Source organism: Dromiciops gliroides, chromosome 4, assembly GCF_019393635.1.
Source record: "Dromiciops gliroides isolate mDroGli1 chromosome 4, mDroGli1.pri, whole genome shotgun sequence".
Lineage (NCBI taxonomy): Eukaryota > Metazoa > Chordata > Mammalia > Microbiotheria > Microbiotheriidae > Dromiciops > Dromiciops gliroides.
In genome coordinates, this window is record NC_057864.1 from 169,273,340 (window position 1) to 169,299,605 (window position 26,266).

The 26,266-nt window shown below is 39.7% G+C and overlaps 1 protein-coding gene across 1 annotated transcript; it reads left to right on the top strand.

The window, feature by feature from the left end:
- Positions 1–8,727: 8,727 nt before the first annotated feature.
- Positions 8,728–12,655, top strand: MRPS23 (mitochondrial ribosomal protein S23). Its single transcript, XM_043964783.1, has 5 exons — positions 8,728–8,908; positions 9,979–10,149; positions 11,524–11,601; positions 11,828–11,954; positions 12,345–12,655. The coding sequence occupies exons 1-5, from the start codon at positions 8,865–8,867 to the stop codon at positions 12,417–12,419; spliced, it is 495 nt and encodes a 164-aa protein (XP_043820718.1). The 5' UTR covers positions 8,728–8,864; the 3' UTR covers positions 12,420–12,655.
- Positions 12,656–26,266: the final 13,611 nt, after the last annotated feature.

The following is a 26,266-nucleotide window of genomic DNA, read 5'->3' on the forward strand; positions in this document are numbered from 1 at the left end:
AAGTTCTTTGAACAGTGCAGAGTAAAGGTGAAATATAAAATGCCTGGCCAGCACTCTTGAACACTGCTTTATGTTAGGATGAGGCTTAAGTATCAGCCTCTCAGCAGATTGTAACATAGTCACAAATTGTTAACTGAATCATCTTTTAAGTTGCTTTGTCAATGTGCACTCTTGGTATTTTATGTCTAGTATTTTTTTTTTTGGTATCATAGGAATAAAATACCTATCCACACCTGATTTATGTCATACATTAAGTACCACTTTGCCCTTCCCTTTTGGGGACGCCATAGATGAAAGCCTAAACCTAAGTTCTAAATAATTTATATCTGAGGTACAGGAGTGGAGGGGGGATGCTTTAAGGAGCCTTTAAATAGCCAACACTTTTAAGGCATGTTAGAAAGGGGTGCTAGTTTGCCTCTTGTTAGACGCAAGGTTTTCTTAGGACTGAATTTGGCCTAGATTGTGCAACTAGGTCTACAACAGATGGCTCCCTTAGGGAGAGTCAGCAAAGTGCCTCAGTCCCTAGGGCTAAATAGTTGTTCCTTAATGTTAGACTTGAAAAAAGTGGTTATTGTCAAAGAAATATGGGGGGTAGCATGGTGCAGCAGAGATATTTAGGTTTTAGAGTCAGTCTTTCCACTTCCTGTCTCTGTGACCTTGGGCAAGTTATTCTTTTGGCCTCAGTTTCCTCAACTGTAAATGGAGTTGGTCAAAATAACCTCTAGCATCTTTTCCAGTTCTAAGTATATGTCCCTATATTCACTGATCTCGTTGGGGAATTTTTAGCTTAAGACAAGTATGTAAATAATTTTTCATCAGAATGGCAATTAGCCTAATGAGATAACTACTTTGTGGAAAGAACTTAACCTTCGGAACTTCTCTCTCTCTCTCTCTTTTTTTTTTTTTGGTGAGGCAATTGGGGTTAAGTGACTTGCCCAGGGTCACACATCTAGTAAGTGTCAAGTGTCTGAGGTCATATTTGAACTCAGATCCTCCTGACTCCAGGGCCTGTGCTCTATCCACTGCGCCACCTAGCTGCCCCAGCTTCGGAACTTCTAATAGCAGTTCATGCACACCAGAGTCATGCAGAGAAAATAGACACACAGTACAAAAATGAACAGAATTAAAGTTCTTAAGGAGAAGAGGGGTGACAGAGAGAGACAGGGAGAGAGAAAATAAACCAACATAAAATCATCCTTTCAAAGACAAGAGGCAGCGAGAAAGAGAAGGAAGGTGATAGAGATGACCCTATCCTTATTCCTCTGTCATCCACGGTTTAGGGGAGGCAGGGGAGTAGCACCAGTACGAATTATGGGTATATGTGGCCAAATTATTCAATGATTGGATTCCCAACTTAACAGTGTGTGGTGGGGGTTCACCCACACACTCACCATAGAGGAAAATAAGACCCATAAAATCCAGTATACATGTCAATATGCCATTGATATAAATTTAAGTTCCTAACTGATTAAAAAGCTCTAGTCAGAATCATATAAAGGCTTAATTCCCCCCCCCCATGATAATTTGGTCAAAATTCACAAGTAACAGAATTGTGCCTGTAATGAATTTTTCTCAGCTATCCTTTTATCTAGAAGCAGAATTTAGATTTTTTTCATGCAGGAATGTATAAAAATACACATTTATGTAATAATCTTATACTGAATTTCATTCTTAGTTGTAAGTATGTAAATCAACAATTATTTTATAATTAGTAATTTTATAAACTTTGTATGCATATGTGTGTTGGTACAAATTCAAAGAATATTTGATGTTGCATTGGACTTCTAAAAAAAATTATTTTAAACTGAAGTTGTCAACTTCTATCATCCCTAGTGTCAGAAACCTGATAATTTTTCTTCCGCATTCTTCTGAACTTGGTAGCTTATTAGAGCAAGGAGCAACAAATGCATTTGAAACCAAAATTATTTTTTTGCAGCAATACCTCAAATCTCTACATTATTTTTAATTTTTCATTATCCATACTTTAATTAATGATTGGATTTAGGTTGCTGGGCATATCATTCTGGGTTGCATCTTGAGCTCCTTGAGTTTCAAAATATATTATTGTATTGCCTTCTGCAATTTCCAAAGGATGCAGAATAGTTTTGCATCATTAAAATGTTTTTTTTATTTATGTTTGAAGATCTTTCTCTTAGCTGCTTATAAAATTTGTCTTGGACTTGGCAAATTTAAACACTGTCTTGTAATTTGAAGAATAGTTTTGGGTTTTTTCTTCTGAAGGAACTCTATAGATTCTTTCAGCTGGTACTTTAATTTCTCTATTCAGAAGATCTGAACAGTTTCCTTGTATTATTTTCCTTACATGCACATTTTTAAGGATTAGAACTCTACAGTATTAATTCATAAGGCTTTTACTTTGTTGGGCTTCTTGCTTCTTGTCCTGTGCATTCAGTGTAATTGTTTTACTTCTGACACATAATTCTCCCTCCTGTGCTACTGCCCTCTTCCCCACCCCTCTTTTAAGATTTAGTGAGGACTGAAGAAAATGTCTAGTTTGCCATTTTATTGGTCATGTGACCTGGAAGCTGGTGATTACAATTCTGTTTTGTTTTGTTTTATTTTGTTTTGTTTTTTTAGTGAGGCAATTGGGGTTAAGTGACTTGCCCAGGGTCACACAGCTAGTAAGGGTCAAGTGTCTGAGGCCGGATTTGAACTCAGGTCCTCCTGAATCCAGGACTGGTGCTATATCCACTGTGCCATCTAGCTGCCCTGGTGCTTACATTCTAATAGGGGTAAAAACATATATGCAATTTACCTTTTTAAAAAAATTATTTTTATTTATTTTTGTGGGGCAATGAAGGTTAAGTGACTTGCCCAGGGTCGCACAGCTACTAAGTGTCAAGTGTCAGAGGCTGGATTTGAACTCAGGTCCTCCTGAATCCAGGGCCAGTGCTTTATCCACTGCACCATCAAGATGCCCCCAATTTAACTTTTAAAATGCTAGTGAACACACATTAAAAACAGTAAATGAATCACAAATGTCATGATACAACTTGAACATACATATAAACACCATCTTCATCACTGAACCATAAATTCAGCTTTCAAAGTTGTCATTTATTTGAAAAAATTGAAATTTAACCAATTTTTAAAAATTGCATCAGTCTTACACCTAATACTCTGACTCAAAGGCCCTGTCTTGGGTGGGGGTAGGTTGTATAGCTCTCAAGGCATTACAGGAGGAAAGTACTGACACAGTTTTTTTTTTTTTCATTGAGGCTAGTGCCCAAAGTGGGGTTGGAGAGAGTGGTAATGAAAGAGTACAGCAAAGTTTTTGCCCCGAGGTTTGTGACTTTGTCATTGTTTTAAAACGAGATGCTCCTTAGCCTGGCACAGTACATCTACAAACAAACAGGGTATGGGTGGTAGTCTAGGAGAAACTGAACATGCCTTCCTACCCCTGGTAGGAAAACCAGAAGCTGAAAGAGGATAAATTTTCAGAAAAATAAATTTTAGATATGAATACTTGACTATCATATAAAAGGAAAATGAGTCAAGTATGATTTAGGCCTTTCAAGTTGATTCACAGACCACTAATATAACTTATTGTGCAACAGAGTCAAATAAATAGTCCTTTCCTTTGAACACAGAGCACAGGTTTCATATTTCTTATATACCTTTTCTGTCAGCTTAGGCCATTCAACTTTATTCTGAACCAGCTCCTGAGTTCTCTATTGGTCCAAGTGTCCAAAATCATCATGGAGTGCTTGAGCTTGGGTCTTCTTCTAACTGTCTTCTTTATTGAGAGCATAATTTTCAATTTCATAGTTCCAACTTCTGCCACTCTTTGGTCCCTACACTTTCAACAGTAAGGGGCTCTCTTGGCAGTGAAACTTGAGTACTCTGGTTTCATACCATCTTTTCTTGGCCTGCAATCACTTTTCAGAGATCTTTATCTTATAGATACTCTTGTCACCCATCATCTAGGGACAAGCAGGACAAGGAGAACTGATCCAAAATTAAAATAGTGGGTATCACTAATGACATACTCTCTAGAAGTCTCAGGCTTCCCACTGTACTTTCTTGTGTCAGTAGCCCGCCCAAATGCATGTCCAAGATTATCTTTATTCTTCCATAGGTATTATCCAAGATTTCAGATGCATGGGTGATATAGGCATCTGCATTGACATTAATCTTTCCTGGTTATTAATACACTATGAACTGATAGTTGGCCAGTGTTCTTAAACCCCCAGGGGCTAGAAGTATCCAATGTGGCACTTATTTAAAAAATCTGTCAGTGGATTATTGTCCAGCCATGCTTAGAATACATACATATGATCTCAGAACTTTTCTGTGAGAGCCTACTTAAAAGCCAAGAACTGCAATTTGTAGATGGGCTAATGACCCTCCCTTCCAGTGAGTCTACCTGGAAATGCCTCTTGTATTTATTCTTTTACTGGCTTCTGCTGTTCATTGCTTTCTTTGTATGAAACTGCTCCCTTCAGACACTTGACACTTACTAGCTGTGTGACCCCAGGCAAGTCACTTAACTCCCATTGCCCTACCCCCCCCCCCCCAAAAAAAAAAGAAAGAAAGAAAAGAAAAGAAAAAAGAAAAAAGAAAAAAAAGAAACTGCTCCCAAGCACTCTAGGCTCATTTATGGCACATACGTTTTTCTTGGATCCGCAAAACCATCTCTTGAGCATGTGTGAGGCAGTTACCCAAGTTCCTTAAAGGCCTGCTCAGATTTCTTATCCCAATGATCTACAAAATGTGAGAATTCAGCCCATACATTTTTCAACCATATACCCATGATCATCAAGTTGCTTAGCATCAGTTTTTCACAAATTTTCAGTGGTCTGAGTCCTAGAAAATTCTTTAGCTCTTGGTAATTCTTTGGGACTATTTAGGTGGCACATGTTTATATCTTCTCAGGGTTAGTATTCACTTCCTACTAAAATATTACACAACCCACATATTTGACAGAGGTTCTGCAGAACTCAGATTAGGTGAGATGATCTACTTCCATTAGCGACCTTTCCTCATATTTTTTCATTCTAAATTTTTTTCTTTCTAAATATGATGAGATCATCCAGATAATATCTCCAAGAAGTTCCTGTCACTGACCACTATTTCCTGAGTTATTTAAAAAAGTCTGGGTCCCCAGAAATCCTTCAGAACATGTACTTAAACTGCTAGATCCCATTAGACAGATGAAGACCATCTTTTTTTTTTTAACTTTCCTTTGTCACTGGGATCTAATATTTTCCATTATGAGCACCCAAGAATGAAAACCACTGGCTTGCTAAGCAGATAGTTTAGGACATTTTGAATGTGATGTACTAACGTCCTTAGTTGTTTTATTTTTTTCAAAGTCCAATAGTCCACATAATTAAGATCTCCCTAATTTTCTTTTATTTTACTACTGTGGGTTAGGCATATGAACTATAGAACTCTGTGATGATGCTATTGACGAACAGTTCCTTCTGGTCCTCCATTTTATTGATAGAAATTTTCCAAGGACTAGCCTTTGTTACTGTGGTCACTGGGTCATTCAATAGCTACTAAGGGGATGTTTTCACTGGGTCACTAGTGGGCTGCTAAAAAATAGTGTCTCCCCTACCAGCAGGATTTGTACATTCTCTTCAGTGTGTCCTTTAATAACCATGAAGGCTTTAAACTTGCTCAAACTTTCTCAGCAGTAGCAGGTATAGAAACTAAATTCCAACTGTGTTCACTGTTCCTTCCTGCTCCAGGTACTTTATGATGACTATGGGAATGCCTCATAGTTTCTACTGTAGAAACACATTGAGCATTCATCCCTTCCCCTCAGACTTCTTTTTGGTAATATTAAAGAATCACATTTTCTCAGTGTCTTTTGCTAACATCCTTTGTCTTATATGAATAGAAACCTTTTATGTACTTGATTCTGATGAGACAAAGGTCTGCAGTGAAATCTCTTTGGCTTCATTATTATTATTATTATTATTTTTTTAGTGAGGCAATTGGGGTTAAGTGACTTGCCCAGGGTCACACAGCTAGTAAGTGTTAAGTGTCTGAGGCCGGATTTGAACTCAGGTACTCCTGACTCCAGGGCCGGTGCTCTATCCACTGCGCCATCTAGCTGCCCTCTTTGGCTTCATTCTTATGAAAGTTCCAATCAGTTTCTGAAGGGAGAGATCTGATCCATCCAGAAAGGATTACTTCCTGAAAATAATTTAAAAATAAAAATAAAATAAAAACAGCTAACATTTATATAGCACTTACTATGTGCCAGACACTGTACTAAACAATTTACAATTATCATTTCATTTTTTCCTCACAACAACCCCATAAGGTAGGTGCTATCATTATCTCTATTTTACAGATGAGGAAACTGAGGTTAAGTGATTTATCCAGGATCACAAGCTAGTAATATCTGAGGCCAATTTTTTTTTTTGCGGGGCAATGGGGGTTAAGTGACTTGCCCAGGGTCACACAGCTAGTAAGTGTCAAGTGTCTGAGGCTGGATTTGAACTCAGGTACTCCTGAATCCAGGACCAGTGCTTTATCCACTGCAACACCTAGCTGCCCCTGAGGCCAAATTTGAACACAGTTCTTCCTGACTCCAGGTCCGGTGCTCTTTCACTTAATTAGGGTAATGATTAGATTTAGAGAAACTCCTTGATTAACCCAATAAAAAATAACCCCCCTTTCCTCAACTCTACAATTTTAGGAAATAATTTTCTAGGGTTCTCTAAAAAATTAAGTTAGTATTTTTCTATTCGATTGATCAGAACTGCTACCTACATTTGCTACTCCTGTTTCATCTTGATTATGGATTTTATCTTTGTTATGGAACCCTATAAATTATAACTAGAAAATTGGCTTGGGTCAGAGAGTCTTTGTCCATTTGGATTTCTCTCTTTAAACAGAGATGCTTAGAATTATCATTTAATTAATTAATTAGTCTCTGACAGGCTTGTACTAAAAATTCAGAGTACTAAAGTTTTTCTTCTACATCAACAGCTTACCCAGTAATCTAATGCTTTGTCTTCTTTCCTGTATATCTTACTTAGTACCTAAAGTATGCGCTGAAGTATTTAAAGTTCTTATTATCATTAACAATACAATCAACAGGTGCCTCCAAATCCAACTGTCCTCAATGGGGGCCAAGTTCTAATACTAAGCACCATTTATCCAATAACTAAATAGCTATGATGACTCTTCAACCCCGCCCCACCCCATTCACAAATAAGCAATGCACAATGACAATCTGGCATCACTTCAACACACACAATTATGGAGTACACTTTAGTAATAGTCTAAAACTGTATGACACTGATATACAGTAGCACAATGGTTGCTTGAATCAACTTGCCTGATCTGTACTAGAAAACTACTGTCAAATTTCAGCCTAGACCTTGAAAAAGAAAGCAAACAAATGCCTTCAATTTAGCTTACTACTTACAGAGGCTACTAACATAAACAATTTGCTCAGTGCAGGATTGTGGGAACCCTGGTCCTAGCTATTTATACCTTGAAATAGCACTGTAGCCTAGACTCTTCTACTATGAAAATTCTTTAGCTTTCCCCTGAAATCAAAATACTACACTAGTTCATCCTACCCAGTGAGCTATGTGTTGTTACAAAAAAATTTTTTAAGTGGGGGTGGGGGAAGAGAGAGGGAGAGAGAGAGAGAGAGAGAGAGAGATATCAAACTCCACCCTGTCTGACATTGACTATGCAATTGTTTCCTGTCTCCACAAGGAAAAGAAGGCAGGTGCATTTCTTTGTTTGACCAATATTGGTCATTATACTCACACAACATTCAGTTTCACAGGATCATCAATGTAGACTGGAAGGGATCTCAGAGGTTATTTAATCTAACCTCTTCATTTTGTAGATAAGAAAACTGAGGTCCTGGCCTTGGGTCATGTGACTTGACCAAGGTTCCTAGGTAGTAAATGCCAGAGGTGGGATCTGAGTGCCGTCTTCTTACACCTGCTACCTGTGTGACCTTGGGCAAGTCACCTTCCTGGGTGTTGGGTTTTTTCTCTTTTACAAGGGAGAAGGTTGGACTAACTTTGGTCCCTTCCGGCTCTAAAACTAAGATCCCATGATCCCATGCCTGCAGACTGTGGCTCTGTTTACTCTTTAACCCTATTTACGTTTGTTGCTGTCATTGTGTCTATGGTCTTCCTGGTTCTGCAAACTTTACCCTGCATCACATCATAGAGATCTTCCCAGTTTTCTCTGAATTCCTTAGAGCAGTCTATCTCATTCCATTCACGTATCACAACATGCTTTAATTATTCTCCAATCAGTGCAGCCCGGGCTTTTTAAATTTCCCGCCTCCCAGAAGCCTTTCCGCCCAATCAGACGCTTCAGCCACTCGCTCTGTGCCTCCTGGGAAATGGAGTCCAAGCAGTTTCTTCCAATGAGCTTCATAGGCTTTGCCCACCTCCCTATATGTAAAGCGAGGGCTCGGGTTTAGGTTGTTCTCTAGTCCAGAGCCAACAGTCTACCTTCTAAGCCCTTCCCCCACACGTCACACTCGGGCGCTTCTTCATTACTCCTGCCTGGCCCTAGCCTTTGTTAGTTCTGGGATCTAGTGCTTCTGCCTCAGCGGGAACAACTTCTCCACTCAGCGCCCCCCCCCCCCCCCCCCCCCCCCCCCCGGCCTTGTGACTCGGCCATCTTTACTTTTGCTTGGCAACGTACTCCATTGCGTGCTCGGGTCCGCCCCCCTCCCGCCCCTCCCCAGACAAGTCGAAGCCAAAGCTGAGATTGGCGCGCGCACCACCTCTGGACCCGCTGACCTTCCTTTCTGTTTCCGTTTCCGTTTTCTCCGCCTAAGCAGATCTATATTTATGCCGGTGGCCGTCAAAGCTGAATAGGGCTGGCTCTTGTCGGGGCTCGTAATGGCAGGGAGCCGGCTGGAGACCATCGGCACCATCTTTACCCGGTGTGTGCGCGGAGAGCGCACGGGGCTCAGTCTGGGAGGCCAGGCCTGGGTCGGGGTGGGGGTGGGGTGTACATAGGCTTCCAGACCACTTCCATGGGGAAGGGGGGGCACCCCCTGGCGCTTTTTCGGGCCCGGGTCGGCGGGCACCCTTGTTGGATAGTAGTGCTTTTCTTCTTGGAGGCGGGGAACCAGGGTGTCCGGTCCTCGTTTTGTCACTAGCTAGTTTGTGCACGTGACCTTGGGCCAGTCACTTCATCTCCCTGGGCCTCAGTTTCCCTATCTGTAAAAATGGGCGAGTGGCTGAGAGGCATTAACTGTGGTACGATGGAAAGAATTAGGAAGACCTGGCTTCAAGCGTTTGTCTGGGTCATTAGCACCTCTTTGATATTGGGCAAGTCACTTCACTCTCTCAACTGAATTTACCTTTCTGTAGAGGTGTGTTGTGTGTGTGTGTGTGTGTGTGTGTGTACACGAGTGTACACGAGTGGACACACTCAAACACCCCTCCCTGATTTCACATTTAACTTTTTTTTGTTTTATGGACTCGTTAGAAATCGGATCCTTTCTCATAATAACTTAAAAAAAATCAGTGAAAGGAATTGTTATATTTAGTCCTTAGTTCATCAGACCCATCAAGTTCACAGACCCCCTGAGATACCTCCAAAGCCCTTAGTTAAGAATCTTAAGCTAATAACCCGTAGGCTAGATGATCCCTGAGAGCCCTTCCAAGTCTGTGATTCCTAGGTGACCTCTTGAAGACAGTAATTTTTTTCCCCTTCTTTGTATTCCCAGCATTTAGCACGGTGCTTGACACACAGTAAATGCTTAATAAATACTTGTTGATTGATGTCTCAGGTTCCTTTCTAATTCTTATAATGGGAGATGTTTACTTCTTAACTTACTCTGGGGTGGAGGGGTCAGTTCCGTGAACCATGGATCTTAGGTGAGCCCGTGACTCCTCAGCTTTTGGGAATGGGTGGGGTATGTGGTTATTGCTTGTGCAAGTGAAGCCCCTCGGGTCTTTTGCAAAACCCACTTTTGGGCAAGCCGGTTCATTTCTTTCCCTCAAGGACAAGAGACCTGATGCGAGCTGGGGTGATGAAGGAGAAGCCTGTCTGGTATGATGTGTATGAGGCCTTTCCACCGTTGAAGGAGCCTGTGTTCCGGAGGCCCCGACAGCGTTATGGCAAAGCAAGGATCTGGTACCAGAGGTCCTGTAACCAGGAAGATCGGATAAGAGCGTGAGTAATTGCACTGCTCACCCAGAGAAAGGAGATAGCAGAGCGAGGGAGGGAGCAATTAAATTAGTATTCAGTGAAACTATTCCAAAAATTGTTGATAGGAATTGGAGCTTGATAGGGAATTGAGATGGAAATTTGCTGATCCAGTCCTCAGGACTAGAAATCAGTTTCCTTCATTCTATATAAGAAAGAAAGAGGCCTAGAAAGGAGACCAGAATCAAGAAACTGACAAAAAAATTATATGAGCTATACCTCCCATAACACATCAATTCTAGCTAACTTGCCAAGACATGTTCAAGAACCTTTCATTCCATCCTTTGTGAAATGGGCCATAAGGTCATTAAATGGACAGATGTGGTAATTGGCATGTAAACTTTGGGGACCAGGACTGAATTTTCTTGAAGTCTCCTTTTCACATGGGGAGCTGTCAGCAGGTGCCTGTGATCTGGAGACCTTTACCGTAACCACATTCACTTCTCTTAATCACAGCTCAGTAGATAAGGAATGTTTAATTGGCAGCTTAGTGAAAAAACCTTTACCCCTTCAAACGCATTGTTTGGAAATTTCCTTGGCTCCATATAGCTCTTTTTCACAGAAGCACTATGATCTGAGGCCTTGCCTCAGTGAAACCATTGTAGGATACCTCATTCATACACCTTGTTTCTTTGGTGCAGGGGACAGTGACTAATAAATAATTATACTTTGATTTTATATGTCATATTTCTTCCACTGAGGAGACCTATATATAATCTCATCTGTTTTCATTTCTGTAAGTCAGAAGAACAGGGATGTTCTGTCCCTACTTTCAGAATATCATAGAAAAGAACTAGAGAAATTCAGTTTTATTATTTGGGGGTTTAAATACTTGACTCTTCAGCATTCTGCTGAGTACTCTTGCACTAATTTTTAAATACAATAATATAAAGCACATACTGATTAACCAACTGGTGTGTGGTAAACACTGCTAGGCAGTGGAAGGGAAGCAGTTTTAACTAAGAGCCTCTTTTTACATTAATGATTTTTGCCTGTTGATTTTGTGGAAATCAAGGGATCAGGTGACATTTTAGGGGAGGGTTGTAAATTGTTTCTTCTAGCTCCTGATTTTTGCTGAATATTACTGTTAATATTAATATCATGATACCTTGCAGTTATGTAGTTCTTTTACATTTTCAAAGTGCTTGTCATGTAGAGATGCAAACTTCTAGCATAACTTGAAATATGTTTTCCTTTGTTGACTATAGGAACTGATGGCCACATGTGGGGTATTTTGTATTGTTATATACTTCTCAAAGGTTGAATGATTACTCCTCCTTGTATATCAGTCATTGGCTTTGATTTCTTATTAAAGATGTAACATTTATTTTTATTCTCTAGGAAATATTACTCAGTTTATGGATCTGGTCCCAAAACTTTTGACCTTTTCAACCCAAACTTTAAATCTTCCTGCCAAAGGTAAGAGACTTATATGTTTTACCAGTTCACATTTAATAATAAGTCATTTGGAAGTGTGATGAGCTTATTTGTATGAGTTCCACTTAAGGGAAGAAGTTCATGTATTGGGATATTTAATTGATATGGTTGGTGTTCTTTAGTAGCTGAGCAAAGAAAGAGTATAATTTCTTGGTACAGAAAAATTCAAAAGGCACATAATCTGAGAGGGGACTGCTTGGACTTTCAGATTTGTGGAGAAGTATCTTGAACTACAGAAAAAGGGAGAGACAGATGAAGATAAGCTTTTTATGGAAACAGGAAAGGCTTTATTGGCAGAAGGCGTTATCTTACGACGAAAAGGAGAAGGAGCAACTGTAAGTATCCCATACTAAGCTTGGGTCACTCCACTGTCAGAGAAGACAAAGAAGATCTGGACCACTTATCCACCTACACCTCTCTTTTTTCCCCCTCCCTGATTTCACATTTAAACTACAGGTCACATTCTATTACAGTGAGCGCCAAAGGATGTGTTGGAATATTATTGTTTTGAATATTGCTTGAAAGTTATGGGTCATCAAACGGGGCTGGAATGGAATGATATTTATTTTAATGGGGTTTGACCTGAAATACCAAAGTTTTGATGTGTTGTCTGTGTATTTAAGGCAGATCTTTTACAAATTCCTACCTCATTAATGCATGTAAAAATGTCAATATTTGTGACATACTCACATCTGGTGTTGGTAATCTGTCTTTTTATCATTTAGGGAAGTCAGAAACCTGAAACAAGAACCTCAAATCAGAACTGTATTGGAGAGGAGAGCCAGCATAAGCCCATATGATCAGCCTTTGGAGTTCACTGAAGAGAGACTGAAAAATCTGTTTCTTCATCATTTAATGATACTTTTGTATGCCACCATGCCTGATCTCTTAACTATCACACACAGTAGATCAGTGTTAACTATTTTTTTTCATGGTTGAACTAGGGAAAATATTTCTTAACTTATGAGTGTTTACTCTTGAATTTTGTATATTCACCCCTCTTTTGGGGTTTTCATTAAAGCCTATAACCCAAGAAGCAATGATGTGAACTTTTATTTTGTAATACTTAACTATAAAACAGGTTCACTCTGAAGCTGTTTACAATCTGATAAAATCCTCATGTATAGGCTCACATAGTATTTTTAAATGGATTTTTTTTTCTGGCATGCTTGGTTGGATTTCACTGTTAGTTTGTAGATAGGATGAATTTTGCTATTTGCTGTCTTTCCCTCAATTCATAATCTGTTAATTGATTATTCACATGGATTCAGTATTCCCATGACAGATTTATCACTCTCCCCAACTGATGGTTGCTGTATTTATTGCTATAGAGTTATCTGCCTTCTTTGTGGAAGACCAAGCTGGCCTGCTTTGTAAAGTAACAGTGAGGGAGCTGAATTCATGGTTGATTGGGGCTGGAAGCTGTAACTACAGCTCCTGTCCCACAAAAGAGAGTTTGAAGAAGACCATTTAGTCAAAGATTGAATTTAGACAGTGTCCTTGGAAGCAATCCAGGCAGAGAGAAAGGGACAAACTTGCTTGAAGAGTACACACAAACTCTCAGCTCCTAAAAAAGGAAGCATTCCACCCCAGATTTAGCTGTTTTACTCTGCTAAGGATGTGACCTTTGACTGTGAAACTTTAGTCCAAGAAATATGTTTATAAATTTACTTCTTGAACCTCCTCATCTATTTCCCACACCACTTAGAAACAAACAGAATGCTATTTTGAACTTAAAGTAATTGCCCTTGTTATTCTGTGATGCACTTTTTCAGGAGCAGATAAAAATGTTCCTCATCCTTTCAAAAACCCATCTTAAGTTTCATCTCCATGAAACTTTTCTTGTGTGGCAAAAAATGAAAAGTTTTGACAAGTGTCTTATACCTTTTTTTTTTTTTTTTTTGGTGAAGCAATCGGGGTTAAGTGACTTGCCTAGGGTCACATAGCTAGTAAATGTCAAGTGTCTGAGGCTGGATTTGAACTCAGGTCCTCCTGAATCCAGGGCCGGTGCTCTATCCACTGTGCCACCTAGCTGCCCCTGTCTTACACTATTTACAAGTTCCAAGTGGATATCTGACTTTATTATAAAAAGCACATCATTTGAAAAAGGGAAGAAAATGGATGGGAGCAACTAACCACTATGGTCAGCAGAAAAAGACATAGAAAAGCCCAGTGAACAAATATTAAGTGTTTACTGTACACTGGGTATTGTGTTAAAAAGAAAAAGCAAACAGTCCCTGCCCTTGGGGAGCTTACATTAAAAAAGTTTTTTTTATTGATTACTGTGGTTTTTTGGTTTTGGGGTTGGTTTTTTTTTTTTGCAAAGTCAGCATTTCTGTGAGGATTCTTCCTTTCCCCCTCCCAGAGATCTATTCCATATAACGGTCTTTAAAAAGAAAAAAAAAAGCCCCAAATCAGGAAAGCTGATCAATGAAAAAGTCTGAAAATGCAAGCAGTGTACCACACCCATGGGCCTTACAGAGAAGTGGGGTGAAGATGTCTACTCATATTTTCTTTGGAGTTGAACTTGTTTTTTAAATTTCACAGTATTTCTTTTTATTGCTATGTGGTTGTTCTAGTTACATTGTTTTAGTCATTTTTGTATATATTTTTTTCCTCTATATTTCATTCTGCATCAGATTGTATGTGTTTCTGTGCTTCTATGAATATAGATTCATAGTTATCATTTCTTAGTAGTATTCCAGTACATGAATTCACTGCAATTTATGTAGCTATTCCTCAATTGTGGGCATCTACTTTGCTTCCAGTTCTTTAGGGAGCTTACATTCTAATGGGGAAGACAACTGTACATAAATAGGTACCTTACAAAGTAAATTAATTAGATAGAGTAGATGGAAGGTAACCTTAGAGGAGAAAGCTTCCTACGGAAGATAAAATACATGAAATTGAAGTGATTTTATTGTAGCAAAGATAAGAAAGAAAATAGTTGATTGGGGTTTTTCCCTCCACCAATAACTCAAGGGTCTGATGGCCAAGATAAATAGGGAAATTAACATAAATATATATGAGACCAAAATCCAAACCCCCATAGACAATAAATGGTCAAAGTATTTGACCATTTCAAATGAATCGAAAACTATTAAGACTGGAGATATTAAGAATTAAGAGTGGGGGCAGCTAGATGGCGCAGTGGATAGAGCACCGGCCCTGGAGTCAGGAGTACCTGAGTTCAAATCCGGCCTCAGACACTTAACACTTACTAGCTGTGTGACCCTGGGCAAGTCACTTAACCCCAATTGCCTCACCAAAAAAAAAAAAAAAAAAAGAATTAAGAGTACTCCATATTACCAATGAGAAATGCAAATTAAAACCTCTCTGACCATTTCACCCAGAAAATTTGCAAACATGGCAGAAGGTAAAGAGAATACATCACTGTTGTAGGAGCTGTAAGAAAACAGGCCCACTAATACATTGGGAGCTGTGGATTAAGTAAACCATTCTGGTAAGCAATTTGGAATTATACTTAAAAGGTGGCCAGGGGGCAGCTAGGTGGCACAGTTGATACTTATTAGCTGTGTGACCCTGGGCAAGTCACTTAACCCTCATTGCCCTGCAAAAAAAAAACAAAACCCAAAACAAAAAAAAAGGTGGCTAAGATGTCCATATACTTTGACATAGAGATCCTACTTTTAGGTATATGCCCCATAGAGATTTAAGAAAAACAACCCTGAAACAGAAAAGATGTCAGGTATCTATCTATCTATCTATCTGTCTGTCTGTCTGTCTATCTTATGCATATTCATGTATGCATAAATATGTTTTGTGATTGCAAAGCCTTGGGGAGGAGGAGATAAGGTGCTAGTTCATTTCAATAAGCATTTATTAAGTACCTACTATGTGCCAGGCACTGTGCCAAGTGCTGGGCATATAAATTTTAAAAAATAGTCCCTGCCCTCCAGAAGCTTACAGTCTCCTTGGGGTATCTTATTCTGTGTAGTTGGAACCAAGCAAAACTACAGATGGAAATTGGAATGTGCTAAAAGTCCAAATCCTCCCTTCTATAAAGAAAAGCTTTGGAAGGAGTTTATTGCTCTACCCTCCAGCCCTCCAATCAGAGGGGAATAGTCATCATGGCAATAAATGTTCCAAAAAGAAATGGCAACTATTATATAGAAGTTTAAGGTTTGTAATGCACTTTGCAAATATTTTATCCTCACCACAACCCTGAGAGGTAGGTCTCTCCTCCATTTTTACAGATAAGGAAACTAAGGCAGAGAGATTAAGTGACTTGCTTAGTCACAGTTAGGAAGTCTCTTATTCACTGCACCATCTAGCTGCCTCTGCATGAACAGCTGCATGCAGAATGAAACAAAAACAATATAAACAATGACTGACACTGGAAAGAACAATAAAGCTGAATGTTGTGTAATTGTGAAGAGGTGAGGGATTCTGGGTATGGAATGTAACTTCTGTTGGCTAATGTATTGCTTAGCTTTGCTGAATTGCATCCCCCCCCCCTAATCTTTTTACAGAGAAAATCTTCATGGGGAAGGAAGTGGGGATGAAAAGGATATATTTGGAAGTGAATATGAAATTTTAAAAAGGCATCAATAAAACAAGCAAAAATGATGGTCCTTTGGTACATAGAATACTAACACAAATAATAGACGTAGAAAATAATGTAACATAGAATAGGCATAGGGAACAGCCCTGTGATTTCACTGACACAGGGGACTCCCTGGTGTAGACGTTCCTACCAATGCAGTTTGGCATCTTCTCTATAACTTAAAGTCCTGAGGATTTGCCTAAAGCCCTGTGAAATGACTTGTGCATGGTTGCATAGCCAACATTTGTCAGACAGGACTTATATCCATGTCCCAACTTTGAAGCTGGCTTTCTAACCAACATGCCACGTAGGACAGAATAAAACTATAAATTTACAGGGTAAAAAGATCAGAGAGAACTAGGGTAATAAAGGAAAGCTTCATGGAGAGGGTTAGACTTGAACTGGGATTTGAAGAATGGAAAATATTGGAGTCCTATACACGGAAGGGAAAGGGGAGGCAGGAGGAGGATCATCATAATAAAAGACTTGGAGTTGGGCATTTGTAAGATGTATGTGTTAGATGTATTAGATTACCCTAAGGGTGAGTGTCAATAGTAAAAAGTAAGGGGCAGCTAGGTCGCTCAGTGGATAGAGCACTGGCCCTGGATTCAGGAGGACCTGAGTTCAAATCCAGCCTCAGACACTTGACACTTAACTAGCTGTGTGACCCTGGGCAAGTCACTTAACCCTCATTGCCCCGCAAAAAAAAAAAATAATAATAATAGTAAGAAGTAAGTTTGGACTAGTTGTAGTCTAGGATTTATGGTTGGAAGAGACAATAATGGTCATTACTTCAAAATTCTCATTTTACAGAAATGTGATTTAACCACATGGTAGGATTCCATAGTTCTTTCCACTCCACAACCACACATTGACATTCTTTTTTTTTTTTTTTTCTCGGTGAGGCAATTGGAGTTAAGTGACTTGCCCAGGGTCACACAGCTAGTAAGTGTTAAGTGTCTGAAGTCGGATTTGAACTCAGGTACTCCTGACTCCAGGGCCAGTGCTCTATCCACTGCGCCACCTAGCTGCCCCACATTGACATTCAAGTTAGGCTAGGTGATCGAGGCCTTTAGAGCCAGGTAATTAGTTGAGACTTGGTGAAAGAAATAGAAAACCATTGAAAGTTCTTGAACAGGGGTGTAACAAGATGAAGGGTTTTTTCTTTCTTTTTTTTAAAAATAAGATAAATCTGGCAGTGATATACAGTATGAACTGAAGGGAGAAAGACTGGTTAGAAACACTAGATAGGAAGCTGTTATAATCTAGGTGTGATAGAAAAACATGAACTAGAGTGCTGACACTGGGAATGGGGGACAGATAGAAGACCCATTTGAAGGAATAATAGGCAGGTATCCAGGCCCAGATAGGGATGATAATAAAAGGGGATGAATCAAAAAAGTGATTTCAAAGTTATGAGTTTGGGTTACTGGGAGCCTAAAGGTGATCACTGACAGCAAGTTGGGAAAGGGAACAGGTCTTAACAGGAGAATGAATGGATTTAGTTTTGGACATGTCGAATATGAGGTAATGTTAATACTTGCCTTTGGTGGATGGATCTGTGATCTCATCAATGTGAGTATTCCTTCCAGTAGTGCTGACTGCAGGCCATCCATGCCTCCTCAATCTGTGCAACTCATTTGTTCCCTCTTAGAAATCCTCCACAGGGGGTCTACCCAACATATTGGGAATACTTTCTAGTTTTCTTGACATTGAATGAATCAGTGTAATAAAAGGATTCTTCATCTCTTGATTTCATGACATAAAACTAACCTATTTCCTTTTTGATAGATAAAATGCTAGACTTGGAGACCAAAAGACTATTTTCCTAATGTGTCACAAGCTATTTATGCCCACCTTGCTCCTCTCCATTCCCCTTTGGTTATTCATACTTTTAATTCATTGAATCAATGAATAACCATTACTAAGCACTTACTATGTGCTGAGCACTGTGCTAGGAACTGGTGATACAAATACAAAAAATTAAACAGTCACTACTCCCTAGGATCTTATATTCTACTAGGTGAGAAAACTCAAACATACATAAATACATGCAGACTAAATAAAAAATAAATACAAGATACTTAGATACAAGGTCATTAGGCAGTTAGGGCACTAGGGGGTGGGGGAATAGAAAGGCTTTGTGTAGAAGGTGCTATTTCAACTGGGTCTTGAAGAAAGAGTTCTAGGAGGCAGAGGCTAGGAGGGAGTACATTTCAGGCATGAGGAACATCTAGTGCAAAGACATGGAGTTGGAATACCATGTATGAGGAACAGAAGATCAGCTTGGCTGGATTGTGGAATATGGGAGAGGAGTAATCTAGAATGAGGTTGCAAAAGGTAGAATGGGTCCAGGTTGTGAAGTGCTTTTTTGTTGTTGTTTCTTGTTTTTTAGTGAGGCAATTGGGGTTAAGTGACTTGCCCAGGGTCACACAGCTAGTAAGTGTTAAGTGTCTGAGGCCGGATTTGAACTCGGGTCCTTCTGACTTCTGGCCAGTTGAAGTGCTTTAAAAAATGAACAGGAGTTTAGGTTTTATCCTAGAGGCAATAGGGAGCCACTGGTTTATTGAGTTGGAGAGTGACAGTCATTTTGGTACTTTAGGGAACTCAAACCACTTTGGCAGCTGTGTGGAAAATGGGATTAGTGGAGAGAAATGAGGCAAGGAAACCCATTAGGAGGTTGGTGCAATGGTCTAGAAAGTAGATGAGGGGGCCATGGGAGTAGAGAATAGGGGTCAGATGTGAGAGATGCTGAGGAGATAGAAATGGCAAGCTTTGGCTATTGACATTTTATCAGTTGAGTGAGAGGAATTGAAGGTAATACTGGGTTTATCAATTTCGGAGACTGATAGAATGATGATGCCTTCAACAGAAATAGGGAATTTTGGAAAAGGGCTGGGTTTTGGAGTTAATGGGTTTTGTTTTGGGATAGTTGAGTTTGAGATACCTCTAGGACATCTAGTTTGAAATGTCCAGTAGGTAGCCAGGTATGAAGGACCAAAGCTCAAGGGAGGGTCTAGTTCTGAGTAATCTACATAGAGATGAAGATTGTATTATTTTATGATTTGCAACCACTCAGAATCACCAAAAAGATTGTTATGTTGAAAAGATGGACCTTTGTTTCAGGAAGGAAGATTGAGGTCATTAAAAGTACTACATGCAAACAAAACAAAAAAAAGTACTACACAATTTCCCAAAGGCAGTTCAGTCTGTTCTATTCATTTTTGATCCCAGTCCAATGTCTATTTATAATGTCTGCTCAAGATAATGACACTGATAGACCAGCTCAATGGGTTTACAAAATGCTCAACCAAATAGCAATAGATGCATAAAAAGCTGTGACAAAATATAACAATAATTCCTATTAAAACACTAGAAAGCACAAGAATGAGTGTCTTTGCAAAATGCTCAACCAAATATCAATAGATGCATAGAAAGCTTTGACAAAATATAATAGTCATTCCTATTGAAAACAATCAATAGAGCTTTTCTTAAAACAGTAAGTAGTGCCCATCTAAAACCAAGAGTAAGCATTATTTGTAATGGAGGTAAACTAGAAGCCTTCCCCCAAAAGATCAGGGGTGAAGCAAGGATGTCCATTATCATCACTATTATTCAATATTATATTAGAAGTGCTAGCTATAGTAAGAAGACAAGAAAAAAGAAATTGAAGGAATAAGGATAGGCAATGAGGAAACAAAACTATTGTTCTGTATTGTTCTGTATAGATGGTACACTTAGAGAACCAACTAAAAAGCTAGTTGAAACAATGAACAACTTTAGCAGAGTGGCAGGATATAAAACAAACCCGCACAAGTCAACATTTCTACACATTGCCAACAAAGTCCAGAACATAGAACTAGAAATTCCATTTAAAAATCACTAACTGCAGATAGTATTTGGGAATCTATCAGCCAGGACAAATACAGGAACCAAATAAACACAATTACAAAACACTTTTCACACAAATAAAGACAGATCTAAACAAGCGGAGAAATGTTAATTGCTCATGGGCAGACTAAGCCAACATAATAAAAATGACAATTCTACCTAAATTAATTGACTAATTCAGTGCCATATCAATAAAACTATCAAAGTATTCTTTTATAGGCCTAGAAAAAAAATAACATCTATAAGAACAAAAGGCAAAGATATCAAGGGAATCAATGGAAAAATATGAAGGAAGGTGACCCAGCAGTACCAGATTTTAAACTATGTTACAAAGCAAAATAATCTGGTACTGGGTGAGAAGTAGAGTGATAAATCAATGGAATAGATTAGGTACCCAATATGCAGAAATAAATGTCCATAGTAATCTACTGTTTGATAAACACAAAGCTCCCAGGTGTTAGCTATTTAACAAAAACTGGGAAAACTGGAAAACAGCCTGGCAGAAACTAGGCATAGACCAAGATATCTCACTGTATACTAAGATAAGGTCAAGATGGGTACATGAATTATACATAAAGGGGGATATCAAAAGCAAATTAGGGGAACATGGAAAATTTTTCTTTTCAGATCTATGAATAAGGGAAGAGTTTATGACCAAACAAGGGATAGAGGATCATGGGAGGCAAAATGGATAATTTTGAAGACATTAAATTAAAAAGGTTTTGCACAAACAAAACAGCAAGTATCTGATAAAGGCCTCATTTCTCAAATAAGGAACAGAGCCACATTTATAAAAATAAGAGCCATTTCCCAATTGATAAATGGCCAAAGGATGTTAACAGATGGCTTTCAGAAGAAGAAACCAAAGCTATCAAGAGTTATATGATGCTCAAAGGGCTGTAAAACTGTGCATACCCTTTGATCCAACAATGCCACTGCTAGGTTTATATCCCAAAGATATCCCCCAAAAGAGAAAAAGACCTATTGGTACAAAAGTATTTATTGCAACTCTTTTTGTGTTGGTTAAGAATTGGAAATCAAGGGGGCAGCTAGGTGGCGCAGTGGATAAAGCACTGGCCCTGGATTCATGAGGACATGAGTTCAAATGTGGCCTCAGACACTTGACACTTACTAGCTGTGTGACCCTGGGCAAGTCACTTAATCCCCATTGCCCCACCAAAAAAAAAAAAAAGAATTGGAAATCAAAGGAATGCCCATCAATTGGCGAATGGCTAAATTAGCTGTGGTATATTATTGTTATTATCATTATTATTATTTTATTATTTGGCCAGGCAATGAGGGTTAAGTGACTTGCCCAAGGTCACACAGCTAGTAAATGTCACGTGTCTGAGACCGGATTTGAACTCAGGTCCTCCTGAATCCAAGGCTGGTGCTTTATCCACTGCACCACCTAGCTGCCCCCTGTGGTATATAATTATGATGGAATATTATTGTGTTATAAGAAATGACAAACAGAAAGGCCTGGAAAAACTCATATGAACTGATATACGGTGAAATGAGCAGAACTAGGAGAACATTGTCCACAGTGACAGCAATATTGTTCGATGAAAAACTCTGAATAACAACTATTCTCAGCGATACAATGATCTAAAACAATCCCAAAGGACTAATGATAAAGCATACTATCGACCTCCAAAGAAAAAACTGGTATTGATTGAACACAGACTGAAGCATGCTATTTTTCACTTTCTTTCATTTTTTCTTTTATTCAAGTTTTCTTATGCAAAATGACTAAAATAGTAATGTTTTATATAATTGTACATGTTATAACCTATATCTGATTGCTTATTGCCTTAGGAAAGGGGGAGGGGAGGGAGAAAAGGAGAGAGAGAATTTGGAACTCAAAACTTTAAATAAAAATGTTTATTATTATTAAAAAAATCACTAATAACTAGAGAAATGCAAATTAAAGCAACTCTGAGGCATCACCTCATACATATCTAATTGACTTACATGAAGAGAAGAAAAATGACAAATTCTGGAGGGGATATGGAAAAAAAATAGGTACACCAATGCATTACTGGTAGAGTTGTGAATTGGTCCAATCATTCTAGACAACAATTTTGAACTATGTCAAAGGGCTATAAAACTGTACATACCCTTTGGCCCAACAATACTACTACTAGGGCTATATCCAAAGGAGATCAAACAAAAAGGAAAAAAGACATATCAACAAAAATATTTATGGCAACTCTTTTTGTGGTGGCAAAGAACTGGAAACTGAAGGGATATTCATCCGTTGGGGAATGGGTGAACAAGTTGTGGTATGGTATTTTAATGGAATACAATTGTGGTATAAGAAATTTTGAAGAGAATGGCTTCAGAAAAACCTTGGAAGACTTATATGAACTGATAGAAAGTGAAATGATCAGAACTGGGAGAACACTGTACACAGAAACAACAATATTGTAATGATAATCAACAGTGAAAGTCTTAGCTATTTTGTTCAATACAATGATCTAAGATGGTTCTAAAGGACTCATGATGAGAAATATTATCCACCTCCAGAGAGAGAACCAATGAATTCTGAATGCAGACTGAAGCATATTGTTTTTCACTTGTTCTTGCTCCTCCCTTGCAACATAGCTAATATGAAAATGTTTTTCATGACTTCACATGTATAATTAGTATCATATTTCTTATCCTCTCAATGGATGAGGGAAGGGCTGGAAGGAGGGAGAAAATTTGGAACTCTAAAAAAAGAATGTTAAAATTAAAGTATGGTTACCCCTTTCCCCCAAACACCCCCAAAATACTCACCCCAGAATATGTAGCAAACATTTAGAAACACTCTGCTAAAGCTAAGGGGAAAGCCAATGATGATGATGATGACAACAAATGCTTAACAATTTTTGTTTTGTTTTGTTTTGGTTTTTGGTTTTCTTTTTTTTAGTGAGGCAATTGGGGTTAAGTGACTTGCCCAGGGTCACACAGCTAGTAAGTGTCAAGTGTCTGAGGTCAGATTTGAACTCAGGTCCTCCTGAATCCAGGGCTAGCGCTCTATTCACTGCGCCACCTAACTGCCCCTGCTTAAAGGTTTTTAAGGTGTTCTACCTTCACTTCCTCTTTTGATGAATAAGTCAAAATCATAAATCACCAAACAAGAGTTAATTGTTTAATCCTAAGAACAATTAAGTTTTCTGAGGGGGAGCATGAAAAGAAAGAAAGGTAGAGAAAGAAGACTGAGGACTGTCTTGGGTTTCACCCACAGTTAAAGGGCAGAAGGAGGAAGAAAATACAAATCTAACCTCTTCTCTTCCACATGGAAGAGAATTCTCAAATTCTTAGAAATGTTGATCCCTAATGTACTAGGTCATTATATAGATTTCTTTTGTTAGTCTGATGACCTTTGAATGGAAGCTTCTCGAAAGCCAGGGCAAATACTTTTTTGTGTGCTCTGAATAATACCAAGTTCTCTAATGTTAGCATTATCAATCATGATCAATTCATGTCCCCAAAGGTTTCCTGAATTATGCAAAGTAATGACCTTTTCTGCCCCACCTCCATGACAGCTTGTCATTAAAAAACAAAAGCAAAAAAATGGCTCAGATCTTCCAACCCCTCCACTCCACAGTCTTCCTTTCCACAAAGTTCCATATGGATGGGGAAGCGAATTTTCCTTAGAGATGTCACAGCAGCCTGTCCCTGTTGTCTGGAAACCAAAATATGGTGGGCTTTAGTTTTCCTATCTCATATATCCTCCTTGGCTTTCAGCTGGGGCAGACTAGACCTGGAAGTGAGCCGGCAGCTTTGTTGACAACCCAGAGGTTCAAGATGAATGTGTGTGGTACTGACAGTGGGAAGAGTTGGCACTGTGCCGCTCCTAGAGAAACAGGGAAGTGGAGGCATGTTCAGCTGAACTGTTGGAGGTGGCAATAAGGCTATTTCTTTGCCTTTGTTCCTGAGCTAAATTTCATTTCTGCAGAGATAGACAGCAGACTGATTCTGCTGGGGTCCATAAACAGGGGTAAGCCTATGACCAACAGCCGATGAAGCCAGCAATGCCTAAGCAGGAGTACAAGAGCAGTGAGCTGCCTGATGGAAGGTCACCTTGGCTGACCAAGGAAGGACACAGCCTCCTGAAGGAGAGACAGGAAGTGGCTCTTATGTCACAGATAAGTACTCTCTAAGTGGCAGGTCCGCTCCTGATTGGTGGAGCTCAGCACTGAGGCAATCCCTGCCCTGGGATGCCGTGGCCAGACCAGCAGTTAACTCCTGCAGCAGGCTCTAGGAGTCTGTTGCCAAAAGTCAGGAAGTCAAGTATTTTGCCTGCCCCAAGAAAACAAAAACAAAAGCCCACTCATGATTCGGAGAGGATCTGTCTGGTGGTGGGGGTTGGGTTCCCCTATTTTCCAGACTAGATTTCCACTTGGGTGATGCCTCTGCTGGCCCACTACCTCAAATGTTAGTCCCCATGACCTTCTGGTTGCTCAGCTATTTTAATTAAAAGATGGTTCTAAGCACAGCCCAGCAGTGGGCTATCCATTATTTATCCAGCATTTCCCTTCCAACAGCTAGGGAAAGGTCAGGGGCTTCAACAGCTGCTTTATTTTGGGTTAGTAGCTTAGATGAAAAAAACGGAGACAATCAATCCCCGCTTTCCTCCCGTTTGGGCACAGGCAGGACATTGTTTAATAGTCATTGTGGCATTTAGGATCCTCACCCCAAACCAGTATGCCTCTGTGTGTGTGTGTGTGTGTCTCCCTTGCTGTTGTACATTACCCCCCCAGGAAACATCAGGTTGTGATGATGGGTAATGATGAGGTATGGATTTATTTGCAAATGTCATGGCCAGAGACTGTGGGCGTGAGCGCCTGAATAGACCACGAGATGGCGCTGTGTCCTCACACTGGTCTGCCACAACCCGTTCTGCTGCCCTGGCGCCTTGCAGAATTCCAGACCTGCCGAGGTTGGGGCGTGCCCTTATATGATCATGTTTTGGCTAAAAGTTAGGGAGCAGAGGTCCTGGGGCGGAATTGGGAGTGGGATGGGGGTGGGACAGGGGACAATGAGACCTCTGTCTAGGGGCCTGTGAAGTCACTGACAGTCTGTCCTTTTTGAAGGGCAGGACAGGGAACAGCAATGTGCCCAGCCCTTGGAAACTGATCAAGGGCACTGTTTCTCATCCTTATTATGTCTGTGACTAACCTGGACACTTGATGGGAAGGGGCAAAGCGAGAGATCAACCCTAGGACAGACTCGTTTGGTTATTTTTCAGTGGTATTTGAATTTCTGTGACCCCATTTGGGGTTTTTTTTGGCAAAAATACTGAAGTGGTTTGCCATTTTCTTCTCCAGCTCATTTTATAGATGGAGAAACTGAGGAAATAGGGTTAAATGATTTTTCCCAGGGTCATTTAGTGTCTGAGGTGAGATTTGAAGATGAGTCTTCTTGACTCCAGGCCATGCGCACTTGACTGTGCCTTCTAGCTGCTGAGGGTAGGTAGACTTGGGGAAGGGCAAAGCAGGACAGGGTCAATAATAGGAGTTACCTACACCCTTTAGTACAATGGGCCTCAGTTTCCTCATTTTTGAAAAGGGGTAGTAGTACTTGCCAGGGTAGTTGTGAGGAAAGCACTTTGGAAACTCAAAAGCTCTGTAGAAATGTGAGTTATTATCATTCATGATTTCTTTTTTCCCTTTTCCACAAACCACAGATGTGGCCATTGCTTAAGACCTTAACCCCAAGACATTGTTGTTAAGGTCTTAGATGGGGTCAACAGATGCCCTGTCCATCTCCTTCAAGGCTGGATCCTATCAAAGGATGAAGTTTAGAATATACTCCATACAAAATTCAGAGGGAAGCCGTCCTTTCAGCTCTAAATCTGCTTGTGGGAGGGAGAAGAAAAGGGAGAGAAAAAGGAAAAAGAAGAGGAGGAGGGAGGAGGAGAAGGAGGAAGGGGAGGGGGAAGAGGAAGAGGAAGAGGAAGAGGAAAAAGAGATGAAAGGCATGGTGGTACAATGGAAAGAGAATTGTCTCTAGATTCAAGAGACCTGGGTTCAAATCCTACAACACGATGATTATTACCTCCATCACCCTAGACAAATCACTTAGCTTCCCTGGGTCTCAGTTTCCTCATTTATAAAATGAGGAGTTTGGACTAGGTGGCCTCTGAGAACCCCTCCAGCTTTATATCCATGATCCTAGTATTAGTGAGACTCTAAAGAT